The sequence below is a fragment of the Desmodus rotundus genome, chromosome 10 (genome assembly GCF_022682495.2).
Source record: "Desmodus rotundus isolate HL8 chromosome 10, HLdesRot8A.1, whole genome shotgun sequence".
Taxonomy (NCBI): Eukaryota; Metazoa; Chordata; class Mammalia; order Chiroptera; family Phyllostomidae; genus Desmodus; species Desmodus rotundus.
In genome coordinates this window covers 9944299-9962893 of record NC_071396.1, presented here as the reverse complement: position 1 = coordinate 9962893, position 18595 = coordinate 9944299, and the positions used below count along the sequence as shown (strand labels likewise).

At 44.6% G+C, this 18595-nt stretch overlaps 1 protein-coding gene across 7 annotated transcripts in view; it reads left to right on the top strand.

Annotated features, from left to right (window-relative positions):
- TAF1A (TATA-box binding protein associated factor, RNA polymerase I subunit A) overlaps window positions 1-16948 on the top strand; it is a 51689-nt gene extending 34741 nt beyond the window's left edge. For 5 of the 7 annotated variants that reach the window (XM_053912845.2, XM_053912846.2, XM_045184573.3 and 2 more), the window contains 10 exons: window positions 32-154; window positions 1888-2057; window positions 3440-3553; window positions 4555-4753; window positions 7631-7761; window positions 8700-8858; window positions 11763-11829; window positions 13123-13246; window positions 14730-14884; window positions 16556-16948. In XM_053912845.2, the coding sequence (XP_053768820.1) occupies window positions 32-154; window positions 1888-2057; window positions 3440-3553; window positions 4555-4753; window positions 7631-7761; window positions 8700-8858; window positions 11763-11829; window positions 13123-13246; window positions 14730-14884; window positions 16556-16668 (1355 nt within the window). In that variant the 3' untranslated portion in view covers window positions 16669-16948. Of the gene's footprint in view, window positions 1-31; window positions 155-1887; window positions 2058-3439; window positions 3554-4554; window positions 4754-7630; window positions 7762-8699; window positions 8859-11762; window positions 11830-13122; window positions 13247-14729; window positions 14885-16555 lie in introns of those variants that run through there. The other 2 variants (XM_045184574.3, XM_045184575.3) reach the window with 2 other exon arrangements.
- Window positions 16949-18595: the final 1647 nt, after the last annotated feature.

Below are 18595 nucleotides of genomic sequence, written 5' to 3'. Positions count from 1 at the left end.
GAAAGTAACCGATACTCTCATTTTGATATAGGTATGAGTGATTTCAGCGAAGACTTGCTAAGGCCTGGGACAGAGGATGACCCAGGGGGAAGGAATGTGGGCGCTGGTTCAGGAATGCGTTTTCCTTGGCTGCAAAAGCTTGTAGAGAGTGTGGGTAAGTCAAACTACACACAACCGTTTTGCCTTCCGTGCAAGAGATAAGATTCGATGTGGATGCAAAATGAAGAACCTAGCTGGTTCACTTTTCAAGACAGGAATAAATACATGAGGGTTTCTTATGCTGTAGCAAAAAAGAAATAATAAAAAATAGATTCTTATTTCTTTTAGAATTCTTTTCCTTTGAATTAATAACAGTCTAAATTATGGTAGATACACTTTTTTTTTCCTTACTGAGCGCTTACTATATCCCTGGCGTTGGCTAACTCTTGGGGCTATGTCGAGGAAGAAGATGTGGTCTCTGGCATCGAGGAGTACGTACCTAGGAGGTATTTTCAAGGAGTTGCTGTTGAATTGCATTGAAGTAATTCCTAATAGAATCGATCTGTAACAGATTTTGAAAATGGTCTTTCCTCCCATTTCCATCTGATGTGAACATAAACACGTTTCTCTATGGGATAAATCCCATATAAGGACACATAATCGAAGCGATGGTCCGTATGTTGGTATGCTGGATGGTGAGCTTCTGGGAATGCATTTGAACCAGCACTTTCCTCATTGCCTTCACATGCCTCTTTCTTAACCTAACCTTCTCTCCCCCACCCCACTTTCGTGGCTGATGGGTTATAGGCAGGGGTTTTTTTCTTGCTGGATAAGAGAGAAAAAAAGTTTAATTAAATGGAAAAGAAAGAGTGCCAGATTGAGAATACATTCAGCAGGAGTCCCAATATCAGTCTCTGTAAATACGGGGCAGCTACTCTTTCTTTCTAGTAAAATAACATAGGTCGCGGGGTGGAGGGTGAAGACAACCTGTGAGTCACCCTTGTGTCCTAACCTTTGACCTTGTGCAAATTAGTTTCCTTTGTAAAGTCATCTTTAGTTTCCTTTTTCTTTAATGTTCTGTGTTCTAAAATATCCAAACTCAAAAAGAGAAAACAGGGCATTCGGAAATAATTAGCCCCAAGTAAAATGCTGACTTATAAGTGAAAATGACTCATTTCTTTGCAATGCAGTACATTTATGTAATGGTAGCTTTCATCTGAACTTGTTGATGTAAGAAATGTTCAAACCTATAAAGAACTTTTAGAAGAGTTTATTTGAGTCCAAACTGATGACAGTTACTGGGAAGCAAGATCTCAAATGCTGCTTCTTTCCCCTTAGCTCTAGACTTTAGCTCCTCTTTCTTTATCTTTTGATCTAAATCTCGTGTGATTATATCTGTACATTCTCAGTAAATCTTTGTGCGAGGCATTTTCAAGGTAAGGAAACTGAATCTCAAATAACTCAGTTTAAGTGCTGGTCTCAGGAGTCAAAGCCACGTCTGTCTCAAAGCCCATACTTTTTATTTTATTTTATTTTTTTATTTTTTATTTAGAGGGGGAGGGAGAAAGAGAGGGAGGGAAACATCAATGTGTGGTTGCCTGTCTCACACGCCCCCAACTGGGGACCTGACCTATAACCCAGGCATGTGCCCTGACCGGGAATCAAACCAGCACCCTTTAGATTCACAGGCTGGCGCTCAATCCACGGAGCCACACCAGCCAGTGCTCAAAACTCATACTTTTAATGACTGAAATATATGAGAAAAAAATAGGATAACATGTTAAGTTCCTTGCATAGAGCCTCCTGCAGAGTGAGTTTAGGAGCAATCATAGGGTTTTTTTTTCCTCTTATTTTATTTTTGCTAATCGATGCACAAGGTTTAAAGACTCTTCTCTTTCATCTTTATAGCGACTGGAGGGAAAAAGGAGAAGGATTTTGCTCAGACAACAAATGCATGTTTAAATTTCATCCAGGAAGCTCTGCTGAAGCACCAGTGGCAGCGAGCGGCTGAGTACATGCACAGTTACTTTCAGACCTTGGAGGATTCAGACAGCAACAAAAGGCAGGCTGCGCCTGAGGTGAGTGACGTGTGAGTCCCCCGGAAGGGGTTACCGACCTTCAGTGTTTCAGCCTCTTGAGCTCCACCTAGAATAGCTTTTGTAGGATCTCAAATTGATTTAAAAGTATTTTTAGATGGTGCGTTTGTATTGGGACATTATTTTGCACACTCTTGTTACTTACTGTGATTTTAAAGGAGATTAAAAATAGTTTGAATTCTGAATTCTCAGATTTCCCTAACATTGATTTATTTATTCTAATAATTCATTTTCCGCCTTGTCATTGTTTTCTCCTCTCTATAGGATGCTTCCTATCATCATAGAAACATGTTACTTATCCATCCTAAAATCATTCTGACCCCCACTTGCTCCATTGGCTGTGCCCTATTTTTCCACTCTCCCTTTCAGCAAACTCCTCAGGAGAGTGTGTGTGAGACGCCTATTCTCTCCAAACAGTCTCCAGTTAGGCTTCCCTGACCTCCACCGTCACCATTTCTCCAAACGCTTTGTCAAGGTCAGCAGTGCTCCATGTGGCTAAATCCAGTGGCAGTCTCTGTGCTCATCTGACTTGATCTGTTGGCGGTAGGTCATTGCCTCCTGTGTGATAAACTGTCACCTGGCTTCCAGGACACGAGGCTGCCTCCGTTTTCTCTCCTGACTCGCTGGCCGTTCCTCTGTCTCCTTTTCTCACTGCTCCTCCTCTTGGCCCAGAACTCAGGCCTTCATCTTCCTCACACCAGCTCACTCTGGGCAATCTCATTAGCGTTCATAGCCTCACTTTGGTCTCTGTGCGGGAGATTCCCAATTGTGTATCCGTGGCCCTGACGTCTCTCTCTCATCTCATGAAAAAGAAGAGCTCCAAGCTCTGTCACCAAAGTTTCGGTGCTCTGGGGAGAAAATATACTTCATTGACGTTTGTCCGTGGCTGGTAAAAATTCTTAGGTTGGAGTTCTCCGTCTAGATTACATGCAGTCAGTAGTGATGAAGCTTGTTGAGGTCTCAGGCAGTCCCTAGTCTGTGCCCTCCCTTTGTAGATAACAAAGACAAGACCAAGAGCGATGAAGAAGCCATATTAATAGAACCCAAGTTTTTTGATTTTTATCCTAATTAAAATTTTTATCTTCGGTGTGTATCTTAACTACCTACCTTTTTAGACTACTAAGTTAAAAATGGCACTGTTACAGTTACCTGGAATTTGGACTCACTTGCTGGGAAAGACTGTATCGCATATGATGCAATGTTCGTTTCACCGGGTGTGGTGCAGTACAATGTTGATACAGATGGTATCAAGGAAAAGAAATTACAGGTTGCTTTCTGGTGTTGTAATCAGGAAGAAGTGCTTTTCTTAGACATTGGTTAAAGCAAAGATTTTACATTTTTGTTAGTAATTCCTGTTTTGACAGATTATTTGGAAACTTGGAAGTGAAATTCTCTATTACCATCCCAAAAGCAGCGTGGAGACTTTCAGCGCCTTTGCTGACAGGATGAAAAATATCGGCGTGATGAATTACTTAAAGGTGAGGATGTGGGCTTCGTGCTGCGCCTCTGCAGCTCGGGTGCCAGAGTCGCTTGTCCCCATGGTCAGAGGTAGCAGGCGAAAGGTAGGGACAGAAAGGTAAGACACCTGGATAAATAAGAGAACCTAAAAGAAAGCAGTGTTGTGAGGACTGCTTATGCCTCCATTTCTGCTCCTACCTTATTCTCTGAGTGAAATGCCTTCTGCTCGTAGATCTCTGGCTGTCAGAACCCGTCCTTCGGAGATGGCACCCGTGAGTGTTATGGTGACAGGCCACATTCTCACGCTTTGCCTAAGTCCTCTGAGCCCTCCGGGAGTTGGCGCTTTTGGAAAAGCATAGAGCTAAACAAATTTGGAGTTTGAATACCTGAAAATGTTGTTCCCCACTTTATTGCGATGTAATTGACCTGTAACGTTGTGTGAGTTTACTGGCTGCGACGTGATGGTTTGCCGCACTCGACACTGTGAGGGTCACCCCAGTGAGGTGAGTTAGCGCCTCCATCACCTCACGTAATCGCTGTTCTGTTGCTGGTGGTGGCACGATGAGAACAGTGAAGCTCTGTTCTCACAGCGGCTCTCAAGTGTACAGTTCAGCATTGTCACTGTAGCTGACACACTGCGTGTAGGTCCCTGGTGCTTACTCATCCGATAATGGAACTCTGCGCCCTTTGACCCCTGCCCTCCACACTCCCTCTCCCTCAGCGGCCACCAGTATGCTCTCCGTTTGCGTGGCTTTTGCGTAGCGCCTGAGCCAGGACACTGTCTGCAAAGCCCAGGTTCTTTGCACCACATCTCACTGCCTTCTCTTTGTAAGCTTACATATTCTGCCCTCATTCACATCGCGTCGTTTCACGTGTGTTTCCTCTTGGCTAGACTGAAATTTTTGATGAGAGGGACAGTGTTGTAAGATCATTTGTGTGCTACCGCGTGTGGACCGAGCTTTCTGACAAATGGCTCTGTAAGGATCTGAAGGTCAGGGGTGTTTCCTTATTATGGTTGCAGATCTCCTTACAGCACTCGCTGTACCTCGTGCATCACGGGCTGCTTGAGGACGCCAGCAGGAACCTCAGCCAGGCAGAGACGTGGCGGTACGGCGACAAGTCCGCTTCCCAGGAGGTGCTGATCAACCTGACTCAGGCCTACAAAGGGCTCCTGCGGTATTACACCTGGGCCGAGAAGAAGGTGGAGCTGTCCCAGCTTGGTGAGTGGGTCTGAGCGGGCTTTGCCTGTGGTGATGAGGCTGAATCACGGGGACCTTAAGGGGGAATCTAGTCCCCCAACTGCCCAGCTGGGCTTTTCCCAGAAATTCCCGAGAACAGACGTTCCCAAGGATGTAAAGTTCTCAATCGTCCTTTACGTTTCTGATAGATCAAAGAACTTTTCAGACAAAAATTACACAATTCATAAATTAAGTTGATGACCATTTTAGATTTGTCGCTTTTTTTAAACATGATTCCAAGAAAGATGATCATTTTCTTCAGCAGGCATTATTGCATATAGTCAGTGTTTCTTGTGGGTTTAGAGTGGGGTTTAGTGTGTTTTATTATGTTGTTTCTCAGAATAATACGTATAAAGTACAGAGCAAGAAGAAGTTGTTGCATCTCTGTACAGAGGTCATAACAGACAGGCTTCTTGGTTGACTGGCCGTGCCAAAAACTGACCCCGTGCCCGCACATGGAGTCCCCTTGCTCTGAGCGTTTCCGTGGGGTGGTATCCTGTGCCAGCCCATGTTTGTCTTCTTTAGAGCCGTGGGTCCTCTGCAATCTCTCTCTCTCGTTCAGTTTTCCTCTGTCGCTTCTCTGGGACCAACCCCTTACTTGTTGTGTTCTCATTCTGCACCCAGATCTCGGTCCTGCTACTCACCACTTCCCGTGTGCTGAGCAGCGTTTCCTCGCGAGGCTTGTGAGACGAGCAGTATTTCCTCGGTCTCTGGTCACGTGCTTTTACTAATCTCCAAATTCCCTTCCCTCTTCCTAGTTTTGACCTCTCCCAGATGCTTCTGAACTGCCACCTTCATCCCGATACCCGGTAAGGTCGTTGTGCATTCCCCTCACCCAGAATGCCCTCTGCCCGTCTGCACTCACTGGACCCCGTTTTCTCATCCCTTAAACCTAATAGGTCAGCCACACGTCCAGCCTGTGCCATTTGGTTCTTCATCTCTTGCTGCTTAATTGTTCTCAGTTTTGTCACATGTATCTCCTTGTCTACCCCACTCTGTCTTTGGAGGTCACATATCTGTCCTCTCTTTCTTTAGTTAACTTGCCATAATGCCTTCTGTAACATTTGTTTGAAGGCTTGCTGATGTTGATTAGGTAAGTTTTAAAGTCAATATTTACTTCTCACACATGGTCAGGTAGAACTTAAGCAAATATTTGGTGATGAAAGCAGCTGGAACCTGGCCTGTATCAGGTCCCCTCCGTGGACAGGTGATTCAGTACCTTCCTGAGGCTGACACTTTGTCCTGTGGCAGCAGGAGGTGAAGATGGGGTGACACGTGGAGCTCTTGAGGGGATTTCCAACCTCAAATGTCTGCTTAATAGAAAAAAGTTAGGACCGATTTTGTGGAACCAAGCTCATAAGAACAAAACCCACGAGTGTATGCTTCGAGTTGGCTTAGAATAATCTCCCGCTGCCCCTGTGGCCCGCCCGCCCGCCCTGGTTGGATTTGATGCGCTTGGTGACTGGCGACCCCCTTTCAGAGCAAGTTCACACCCAGCGTATTCTTTCTCAGGGATCTGCCTTTTTTCTTTAAAATTTTTTCGTCTATCATTTCTTACCTACTTTCCCCTTATCACCTCATTTCCAAGTCTGTGTTGATATTTATTCAGCGATCCACTAGGGAGATCTCTCTTTTTTTGGCGAGGGTTACTTTTTGGCTAAAAAGTAGCAGCGGTCGCCAAAAGTACTTTGGTCTTCTGGTAGCTATTGCTTTTGAAAGACTAACTTTCTTTTTAAACCTATAAGATTGTGAAATGTAACATGTAGAAAGTCCTTACTTAACGTTGTTGATAGGTTCTGCGACTTCTGGTGAAATGACAGGTGAGAAACCCAGTCTTACCCTGGGCTGATTGACAGAAACAGGAGTTAAGTCCCTCTGGCATGTCATCCACACTGTAATGAAATGGCGATGAATGCAAGGTGTCATTTGAGCACTGGCCGTGTACAGAAACAGTGTACAAAACAGACGTGTGACAGAACGAACAATTATGAAACACGTCCAGGTAGTCACCACCCAGATTCCGGAGCACGCTTTGCAGAAGGCTCCCCCTGGTGCCTTCCGGACCACACTGCCCTCCGTGCTGTCCCAAGCAAGCCACTGTCCTGGCTTTTCCTGCCGTCCCGCCCTTGCTTTTCACGATACTGCCTGGCCCGGTGTGTGTCTGGAGGCAGCGCAGTGAGGGTGCCTGCCTCTGAGTGTCCTGTTTGCGTATCTTGTTTAACATTAGTTTTTAAAACATTCCATTGTATGATAGTCATACAGTTTATTCCTTCTACATGTTGATGGCCATTTAGGTTATTAGCAGTCTTTGGCTCTTATAGATAACACCTCAAATTCTTGGGCACATGTACTGGTCCACATAGGTGTGCGTTTCCAGAAGTAGAGTCGTTGCCGCGGAGTATGTGCCTTTTCAGCTTTAGTGTGTAGTAGGCCGAACCCTTTCCACAGTGGTTTCCGAATCATCTTCCACTGGTAGTCTGATCAGGGTTTTCTTTTGTCTGTAATCTCCTTGTATACGTTACTGCCCCATTTTTTATATCACCCAATTTGTAAGGTGTGGTGATCTCATTTTTTTTAAAAGACAGCTTAATTGAAAACTGAGATGTAATTCCGAATCCAGTGCACCCGCTGAAAGCGAACGTTCAGTGCTTTGTAGTACACGCACGAGAGCTGTGCAGCGGTCACCATTACCTTCCTTAGGGGGAAGAGCCTTTGAAGAACTAGTGTTACTCTTTATGTGTTACAACGTACCAGCAGAGCCCTCAGGGCCTGAGCTCTTCTCGTGGGTGGGTACTGTTTGCTAATTCTACAGAAGTCTTCGGTACTGAATGATGCTCAAAAACCTTCATCTTTGAGCAGGTGAGGATGATTATGCCTACAACGCCGCATCCCAGAGCATGCTGGACCACAGCTGGAAGACCTCCATGAACTTCTCTTCTCTGATTCAGGTTCCTGGAGTTTGGGACCCTTTTGTGAAGAGTTATGTGGAGGTAAGTGCACTTTTCATGAAATTTTATTAGTTTCATTTAAGCCTAATCTCTGTGGATCAGAAGGAAACTAATGTTTAAAAATGGTTTAAAAAATAAGATGTGTCTTTTTTGGTCTGAATAACTTTTGTTCATAGTAGTATACTGTAAATGTAACTTTGTGTTTATTTTTATCACTAGATAATGCGTCATAGCCAAATGTTTATAAAATAAATAGCAGTCTATAAAATAAATGTCAACCCTATGTTATTCTTACTGAGCTTGAAGGAAAAGCAGAAGGATCGTTTATGATTTGATGGGATGTCGTGGGAAGGAGACAGAAACCCGAAATTAGGTGGCAGTGTATCGGATGAAGAACAACGGCTTTTGGGATGGTCATGAGGACGTCCTGTTTGCTCAGTCACTGTGAAGTGACAGGGGGCCCTGGTGCCAGGCACTGGGAATAGAGCATCTAAACAATTTGCCTTTTGAATGGTTCATGGGTGCTGAAGTGATAATTGGGTTGTCAGAAGATGATCCGTGCAACCAAGTGCTGGTGGGTCTGGCAGCCCCTGGGGAGGGGTGGGGATGAGATGGGAGGAATCATATTCCCTCCGCACCGCTTCTGTGGGTGAAGTCACGCAGGGCACTGAGGTTCTCGGGTGCCGTGGGCTCCCCGTTGAGTACTGCACTTCTCACAGGGCAGCGCCAGGTGGAGTAACTGCACTTCCAGTAACAAAGTGGGAGCCCACTCGGACCTTTGTCCTAAGTGACGTCTGCGCTCCCTAGAGGTTGTGACGTGAAGGGTGCCAGTGGGAGCGGAGCTGGCCTGCCTCCTGTTCTCAAGCCGCAAAGGCTGCTTTCCAGTTTTGTGACTCTCTCGTACCCCTCAGTGAGTGGGGCGTTCCCTTTCACGCAGCTGTCTTACAGGTGTCGCTGAGATAATGTGTCTTTTTCCCTAGATGCTAGAATTCTACGGGGATCGAGCCGGAGCCCGCGAGGTCCTCACTAATTATGCCTATGACGAGAAGTTCCCATCCAACCCCAATGCGCACATCTACTTGTACAACTTTCTAAAGCGAGAGAAGGCTCCCCGGGAGAAGCTGATAAGTGTGCTCAAGGTGTGGAATTTCTAGTCAGTGTTTGAACGGGGTTGGCAGTCTGCTTGAAAGCATTGTTGTTAGCTCATCGCTTGCCAGCTTTCGTACTGCAGCCCCCAGGGAACAAGGCAGGGTCTGGCTGTAGGCTCCGGGCTGCCGCCCCATCCCCCTGAGCCTGGGGGGAGGGTTGGCATTTCAGAAACCCTGTGCCACCCAGCCTGGAAAGTTCTGCATTGCTGTTTGTTTAAAAATCACCTCTATTGAAATTTATGAACAATAAAACACGTATTTTAAGTGTACACTTAGAGGCATTTTAACAAATATATATACCCATGTAACCACCATGATAACCACAATATGGAGCATTTCCATCAGTCTAGAAAGACCCTTAGTTGCTTTATAGCCAGCTCCCCCCCCCAACCCCAGGCCCCAGGCATCCCTGATCTGCTTTCTGTCACCGTAGATTAAATCCATCTCTTCTAGAGGTCCGTAGAAATGAAATCTGACTGCACGCACTCTTTTCTTGCCTGGCTTTCCTTTCTCAGCGTAAGGCTTTTGAGATTTATCTACACTAGTGTCTCAGTAATTGTTCCTTATTATTGCTGAGTAGAATTCCATTTACATTCTTTTTTTGTTGGAATTTGGGTTTTTTTCCACTTTGTGGCTATTAGGAATGCTGCTATGAACATTCGTGTACACCTGTTTGCATGCACATATGTTTTCGCTTTTTTTCGGTATCTACCTAAGAGTGGACTTGCCAGAAAGTGTGTATGTGACTTCTTAAGAAACTGCCCAACAAGTGACTGTACCACTGACATTCTCTGACATTCTCATTGTCAATAGATGAAAGACCAGTTTCTCCACATCTTTGTCAACACTTCGAATTGTCACTCTTTCGAATTACAGCCATTCTATTTTGTGGTGGTGTCGCATTGTGGTTTTAATTTGCATTTCCCTAATGAGTAGTTCCCGAATAGCTGTTGAGCATCTTTTTTTTTTTTTTTTTAAAGATTTTATTTATTTTTTAGAGACAGGGGAAGGGAGGGAGAGAGTGAGGGAGAGAAACATCAATGTGTGGTTGCCTTTCACATGCTCCCCCACTGGGGACCTGGCCTGCAACCCAGGCATATGCCCTAGACTGGGAATCAAACCGGCAACCCTTTGGTTTGCAGACCCGCACTCAATCCACTGAGCTATACCAGCCAGGGCTGTTGAGCATCTTTTTAATTTGCCTATTAGATGTTCCTGTGTCTTATTATTTAAAGCATTATTTATAATTTTGACAAAGTATAGTTTATACATCTTTCTTCTCTAATTACTTTTTAATTACTAGTACTTTTGGTCTAAGAAATCTTTGCCTACCCCAAGCTCATGAAGAGTCTATGTTTGTTTCTAGAAGTGTTACAGTTTTGTGCTTAGACATATGACTTCTCAGTGGATTTTTTGTGTGTAGTGTGAGGTCAGGATCAAGGTCCATTGTTTTTCATATGATTGTTCCAGCACCGTTCCAGCACCATCTGTGGGAAAGACTACCTTTTCCCATTGAGTTGCGTTGGTAACTTTGTTGAAAGTCAACTGACAATGTGTATCTAACAGAAAATAACTATGTCGGACACTTCCTTGCCTTCAAGATAAGGTGGGCTTAGAGAAATTCAGTTTTTCCTTTTGGAAACTGCAGTGTTTGAAATTAAGAACTCAGTGATGAGTTTACTAGCTGTGGCACAGAACAGGGGAAAGGGTTAATGAGCTATATGGGAAATAGCAGGTTAACATATGGAAAGCCAAAAGGACAAAAAGTGCAAAAATACTGTACAAAGGACTCAGCGCAAAGGTCTGGCATAGTTGGAACCATGGGGGGAGGGGCGAAAGAACAGGGCAAAAGCAAATAGTCAAACAAGCAAACAAAAGCCTATTTGAGGAGCTAATGGCTAAGAATTTTCTAAAACTGACAAAAAATTTCTGCAGTTCTGATAATGTTCTGTTTTCTGATCTGGTTGCTGATTATGTAAGTGTGTATAACTGTAAATATTTATTGAATGACACTCATAATTTGTATACATGTCTATTACATGCTATATTTTAACAAAAAGATTTTGAAAAATCTAAGTGAATTCAACCATGTACAGAATTCCATATATAAGACTTAGTATGATTTTGTAAGAACCAAGTTTTAATAAGATTCTCAGATATTGGTATATTGATCTTGATTGATCTCCTTTTAAAAAACTGTTTAGAAGAAAAAGTTAAAAAATTACTTTTTATTTTATAGGAAATTATTTCAGTGTAAAGTCAAAGAACCTCAGCAAGCAGACAGAATGAATTCATTTTTAATATTGAATGTGTTAGGATGAGAAATACAATTTTACTTTAAATTCTGTTTTTAGCATATTTACAAAAATAGTCCTTTCTATTTCCGAGAAGAAAAACCTTTCATTTCTCTCTATTGTGTAAAAAGGCTGTAAAAGTATTTCCTTAAAAGTTCCTACCGTACCGTGTCCCTGAGCACAGCCTCCCTTCCCCGTCTCTGTGAGTACAAAGTGTCAAATGGCTGTTCGGTGTGATGCTGACTTCTTCCCTTCACTTTTTCCTCCGTCTTGGCTTCTGAAAAGAAATTAAATTTGTAAGTGTAGTAACCAGAAAATTTTATTTCCTCCTAATATATTTTTTGGAGATAAAAAAAAATTTCCATATATTCCCCCCACCCCTCTGATTATCTTGTTATTATCAGGGATTTTTTAAAAAATAGTTTTATATAGAACACTTTCTATACCTGAATTGAAACTGGATAAAAGCAAAGCATATTTTAAATCTGTGAGTCATTCACTGATGGTCTATTCGACAGTAAGAACTTTATTGGAAAGTAAGCTAAAATTTGAGAAGTGCCTTTTGAATGTGTAAATATTACAAAATTATTCTTTCTTTCAGATTTTGTATCAGATTGTGCCATCTCATAAACTGATGTTAGAATTCCATAGATTACTGAGAAAATCAGGTAAGTCACGTGTGTTTTAAATCTCCGCTGTACCCAAGCTGTGGACTGGGGTGGGGGTGGAGGGGGGTGTCAGCAAACTATGGCGGGGGTTGGGGGGCTAAATCCCTGCTTACCTGTTTTATGAATCGGGTTCTCCTGGAGCACAGCCACGCCCATTCACTGACGTGTGGGCTGTGGCTGCTTTTGCACAGAGCAGCAGAGCCACTTAGCTGTGACAGAGGCCACGTGGCTCAGAGCTTAAATATTTACCGTCTGGCCCGTTACAACAAAAGTTCGCTGACTCCTGCTATAGAACGTTAGGCAATAGTCAGCAACAGAGAAAGGGCTTTGGTTTATATAATTCACCTTGTTTTAATCACCAGTGCATCGCAGCTCCATGTAGACAAGAACGTATCTTCACAGGAAGAAAGCAGCCCAAGTCCAGTCGGTGCGGAAGCCATGTCAGTGCCTCTGCTAAGGGAGAAAACACGTGTGAAATGCCCGTATAGGGCAGGTTCTTTAAGTGATATTCTCAGTGTGTACAGTTGGTCCTTGGACAGCATGAGTCGAACCGTGTAGGTCCACTGATACGCAGAATTTTTTCAGTAAATACTGTGAAAGTGTTTTCTCTTCCTTATGTTTAATAATGTTTTGTTTTCTCTAGCTTGCTGTATTGTAAGAAAACAGTATATAATACATAGAACAGACAAAATACGTGTTACCGGTATGGCTTCTGGTCATCAGTAGGCCATTAGTAGTTAAGTCTTTTGGGACCCAAAAGTTAGACATGGGCCCTGGCTGGTGTGGCTCAGTGGATTGAGTGCTGGCTTGCAAACTGAAAGGTCACCAGTTCGATTCCCAGTCAGGGTACATGCCTGGGTTGTGGGCCAGGTCCCAAGTTGGGGGGGCATGAGAGGCAACCAATTGATGTATCTCTCACACATCAATGTTTCTCTCTCTGTCTCTCTCTCTTCTTCCTTCTCTTTCCCTTGCTCTAAAAATGAATAAATAAAAATCTTTTTTAAAAAAGTTAGGGATTTTTGACTGCGGGGATGGGCGTGCGTCGACACTCCTAACTCACGTGTTCAGCAGTACAACCCACAGAGAGATCAGACTCAGCACTCCCACTTGAGTTTGGACTGAATTACTGAACTTTTCAGATTCGCCACAGGAGAGCATGAGTGCAGTGAATTGGTTAATCTGTTAACCAACCTGGGGGGCTTATGCTTCAGCAGCATGTCACCAGCTGAGTGTGTTGTTTCAGCGCTGTGCCCTTCGGTGCCTTGCGTTACCCCTAATTACCGTGCATTGCAGAGCAAGAAGAGCACCGTAAGCTGGGCTTGGAGGTGCTGTTCGGTGTCCTGGATTTTGCCGGATGCACTAAGAATATAACTGCTTGGCAATACTTGGCAAAATATCTCAGACGGACCTTAATTGGGTGAGTAAGAGACACATAGTATTTATTACTGGATCAGCATAAGCAACGTTTCCCAATATCATAGCTGATATCTGTCAAATTTTAAATAAAATTCTTTGCCTGTGTTTTTGGGTTTCTTGAACTATGTGTTCTGCTGCTTGTTTCTGAGTCCATCAGAAGCAAGGACATCCCAAGTCACAAGTATGACCTACAAAAATTCTATCAAGATTTTTCTATGCTAGCAAAGTCGGTCCCACCGCACCGTTAGGGGATGGGCAGGTCTTCAGATTGGAAGGAAGGGTAGATGGGTTACTCCCACCCTGCGAGGCCCCTGGAAGCTCTTTGTGATTGCGTGCCCTCAGCATCTCAGGTCACAGGGGAAGCAGCTTTCCTCGCAGCTGCTTTCACACACTAATTTTCAGTGGGGTTTTAGGGCCTCACAAGATCACCCTAGGTTCTTACCCAGCAAATATTTGTCTATTAAGTGCATTGTGAGCTGGGTGTCTAAAGTGACACCTTTGACCATAATGCCATCAGTGCCACATGTTTAGGAAAAGGAGCAGCCCGTGTCGTTTTTATTTTGTGAGAAGAAAGAATATCAAAAAATTGCTTTACTTATTTATTGTATCCATTTTTAGTTGGTTAGGAAGTTTGTGATCAGTGGGAATAGGTTTCAGGCTTCAGATCTGACCGGCCTTGGAGTTAGAACAGAGCTGATGATAAAATGTTTCTGGTGTGATATGTTGACGCACTCACTGTAAACCACTCTGCGAGTCTACAGCACTGTGTAAACCCTGCTAACCGTACAGTGCTTGAGGGCAGAGAAATGTGCTCTTCCTTTTTTGAACCTGTGGAAGTTCTGCCACAGGACGCAAATAGGTCCTAAATATGTATTTGCTCAGTTAAATGATTGACGAGCACTCAGCATTGTCCTGTGTGACTGTCAACCCTGTGTGTTCGTGTATTTGGGTAGTAACGGCCTCTGTGGATAGTAACTTTTTGTAGCATGTAGTTTAAAATAAGGTTTTAAAGTAACTTTTAATGAGTAATAAAAGCTAATATTTACGGAACATTTACCGTGTGCCAGACAGCATGCCAAGGGCTCTGTCTGAGACTGCTGCGACGCCGGGCCAGTGTAACCCCAGTGACAGCTAAGACGTGGTGCCGGTAATGCCCTCGAGGGGACTGAAAAGCTCAGAGAGGTGAACACGTGGCCAGGGCCAGAGGGATGGAACATGGGCTGTCTGAGATGCACCAGGACTTCGACTTCACGGGCCATGCTGTTGCCCACGTGCCCTACTGACCTGGCTGCTCAGTTAGGCGGAAATGGGACCTGGAGACAGAGCTGATGGAGCTCAGCTCCCGCCGGTGCTCTGCAAAGGCCAGGCTCAGACGTGAGCTGGAAAACATCTTCCTTGTCGTCGCTCTACACACTCGAGTGCATGTCCTGGCCGTGGAGCTCCGTCTCCATCCTTGACCTTGTGCTTGACGTTTCCTTTTCCAGAAATCATCTTGCCTGGGTTCTCGAGCAGTGGACTTCCAGGAAGAACTGGTGGCCAGGCTTTCACTTCAGCTTCTTCCGGGCAAAAGGCGACTGGAAGGAGGATAAAGCTTTGTCTCATGAGAAAGCCTTCGTGGCGGGAATACTGTTGGGGAAAGGTACGTGTTTTGTCTTCTTTTTATCTAGACATTGCCTTGGGAGGACTTTGAAATTACAAAGTGTAAGCGCTCATTCACTTTCCAGCTCACCTAGTGCAGTACCTGGGGTGTTAGATGCTAGAAAAAGGGCTGTTGCATAGAGAAACGGTTGAAGGGAAAAACGAATCTGGGTTGGGGCCAGGTGATCTGCCCGTGGGAAGCTCAGTGCATTAGAAACAGTGTTCTGCTCTAACTTGGGTACCTTTAGTGGCCAATCAGATACAAGATGCAGACTGTTTCCACAACAAACAACCATTTGTCTGTGCTGTGTAGAAAGTTTCCTGAGATTGTCTGCTTTATTAGAAATAGGGAAATGTTCTTTATTGACTTGAGTGTTTTGGACTAGCTTTATATTTTATTTACTTACCTGTTCCTGTAAGGATGAAACATTTTCTCTGAAGAAAAAGTCTGTCTCCTATTAATTTAATCTAAAAATGCGGTGACAGGCAAGGGAAGTCAGTGTTTTCTATGTGGAGTACGCAAGCTGTCCACACCCTTACTTGCTCTGCGTGCCCGAAGTATGAACGAGCCGGCCGCAGAACACGTTCACAGGTGAACAGTGTGAGCCGCTCAGTGACCAGTACGCAGGTCGCTGTTAGAGTGCAAAGTGTGTTAAAGAGAGTTTTCAGGTCACTTTTCGAGGAGGTTTATATTAGTTTGGAATTCGTATTTTCAGTGACTGTTTCAGGTGGTTACTGAGATTGTGCAAACGCTGGCTTTGTAGGAGGAAAGAGATGAACAAGCACGGAAGTGACCGTTAGGTTTCTCTCTAATCTGCTGATGACAAGGAACAGAAACGGGATGTGAGCTGTGATTCGCTGCTCGTTTAGGAGCGTAGAGGTATCTAGTACCATCCTCTAAAGGGGTCTGAGTTTGAGCAGAGTCCGAAGACCTGGGTTAATTTTCCAGTTCCGTCAGCCAAGCAGTTAACTTTTGGGAGCCTTCTGGTGGAGTGGGTATTGCGATACCTGTCCACGTTTGCAAATGATGCCTCTGATAAGGGGCTGCTACCCAAAATATATAAAGGACTCATTCAACTCTACAGCTGACATAAACAGTCCGATTAAAAAGCGGGCAGAGGACCACAGTGGATCTCATGATGCACACGAGGCACCTCGGCAGAACTACGTGATCACCATCCAGCTACTTGCTAGGTGGCTGGAAGGACTAGACCATTTCTTACCTCTTCCAGCCTGTGGTTTGTTTAGTCTTCCCCATCAAAGTTTTCTGCAGAGAACTTCCGAATTGTTACAGATCTCTTGTGCTGCTTTGGAAGCTAACACTGAGAGGGAACCTACAGTACTTTGCTTTTGGAAAAGGCTCATTTAATACATGAATGTATATAATGTGCACATCGCCTTAATTAGGGTTGGGGGGCAGGGCAGGTAACAGGCGCGAGTCTATGCTTCAGTCTGGCGGCTCAGAAACACCCTCGTAGGCGGGAAGGAAGAGCGCCTTGCACTGGTGCGGGCTGCGGTGTGCTTAGGGCCGGTCGGTGCGGACAGTACCGGCCATCCTATTTCCAGTCCCGGTGTGCCAGGGCTGCAGCAAAACTGAGAATGCGGAAATACATTTGAAGAGCTCGATAAATGTTAAAACTCTTTTTATTTATTTTGTTTTATTTCTTTTTAGGTTGTAGATATTTTCGGTATATTTCAAAACAAGATCATCAAGCTTTGAGGAAGAAAATGAAGCGGATAAAGAAGTTAGTAAAAAAATACAGTATTGTAAATTCAGGACTCTGATATTGAATTTAAGTTATTTCCGATTAGTAGCTACAGCGTTGTAGCTCAATAGATAATTATCGAATGTATTTATTTATTTGGTGTTTTAAGAAGATAGTTTTTTATATGGCTGCAAAAAAGTAATTTTATGTACTTTTATATTTTTGTTTATTGTAATTATAGCTAGACAGTCTCACTACCTTTACTCTTTGTAAATAAATGTTCTTCCTTTTTGTACTGTTGTGTATAACATTTATTGGGGAATAATCTCCAAATTAAAAACATTTGTTTAATCAAAGAATATACCTCTACAGCAGTCATTATTATTTGCGGATAATTTGCCTTACTTTGTGTAACGAAATGTAACTGTGATACTGTTACATGAATTTAGTTCTTCTTTTGGACTCCAAATGATCCGTGTTAGGTTTGCTCTCATGAAGAATATTTTGGTGATAAGTTCTGTTGAGGAGCTTGGGAAACAGAAAGATGTGGAGCAGATTCCTCCCTTTCTTTCCCTGTGTGAAGACAGGCAGCTTGGGGCTGGGTGGCCTGATGGGCAGGTCCCTGTGCCTCGGAGGACTGATGCGGGGCAGCGAGGGTCGAGGGGCCGGCTGCTCTGGCTGGCACTGGCTGAGCTTCCGAGGGCTCCAGGGTCGCTTGTTTATCTGGCATCGCAATCTGAGGACATGCTCTAGACCTCCCCTGGGCTCTCCTTCCTCTTGGAAGCTGGGAAGCAGCAGCTGGACAGTGGGGGGACTGCCCCAGGAATAGTGTCCCAGGGCCACACCGGAGGCCCAGTGGCAAAGCTTGGCTCCGAAGCCAAGAACGACTTCCCAGAATAGGAGCTGAGCTTTGCAGCATCTTGAGAAAACTGGTGGAGTGAGTGTTTCTGCAAAATCACAGTTCGGAAAACTAGTGTCCTAGTTCCGTGAGGCTCACTGACTTCAGAGGAAGTCCGGTATTTAGATGGCACGCCTTGTATTTTCCCCACCGGCTTATATTCCCACTGATTTTAAACCATCCGTGAGAAAATTGGGGACGTACGATGCTTTGTCAGTGATTTAATTCACTGTTCTTTATTTAGTAAGAAGTGACTGTCACAAATAAGCACCCAAACTTACAATATACGTGTGAAGCCAGTAGGTGCCTCACAGGGGGAGATACAGCACGTGCCCCACAGGACCAAAGTAAACCGGAGGAAAGCTGCCACCTGAAGTGGCCGGCCCCGTGTCGGATGTTGTGTCTGATTGTGAGACAAGGGCAGTGTGAATCAGCACCCGAAGTTTTGTTAGGGCCACTGAAGATACAGCCAGTTTCCTGCGTGATAATCGCTAACACTTACCAAGCACTGCAGGCTTTGCGTTTTGTCACGTCATCCCCGCAAATCCTGTGAGTCATCCCTGTCTTCCCGAGAGAGGAGGCCGGGTCCTCAGAGATGGAGTAACTTGGCCAAGGTCGCAGCTGGTAGGTGCCTGTGTCAGGCCCCGAACCCAACCAGGATGGTTCCCAAGTACACACTTCGCTTGTGCCGCCTGGGCTGACTCCCAGTTCAGTCAGTGATTGTAACGAGCAGAACACGCAGCTGGATCGCAGCTCCTCCGTGTATTGAAGACACTATTTTCATGTATTTGTTTAAAACTTATTTTTCAGGTACAGCCGATGTGCAGTATTAGTGTCAGACACAGTAATTAAACACTTACACACCTCAAGTGGGCACCCCGACGAGTCTCGCGCGCATTGGACGCCATGCGTGGTTATCACAGTTAACCACCGTGTCCCTTCTGCTGTACTTTACGTCCCCGTGACTGTTTCCGTAACTGCCAGTCTGTACTTCGCAGTCCCTTCCACCGGATTCACCCGGCCTCCCAACCCCCTCCCTTGGCTGTGTGACCACGGTGTGTTGAACTGTGCACCCCCAAAAGATGTGTTGAAGTCCTAACCCCGAGCA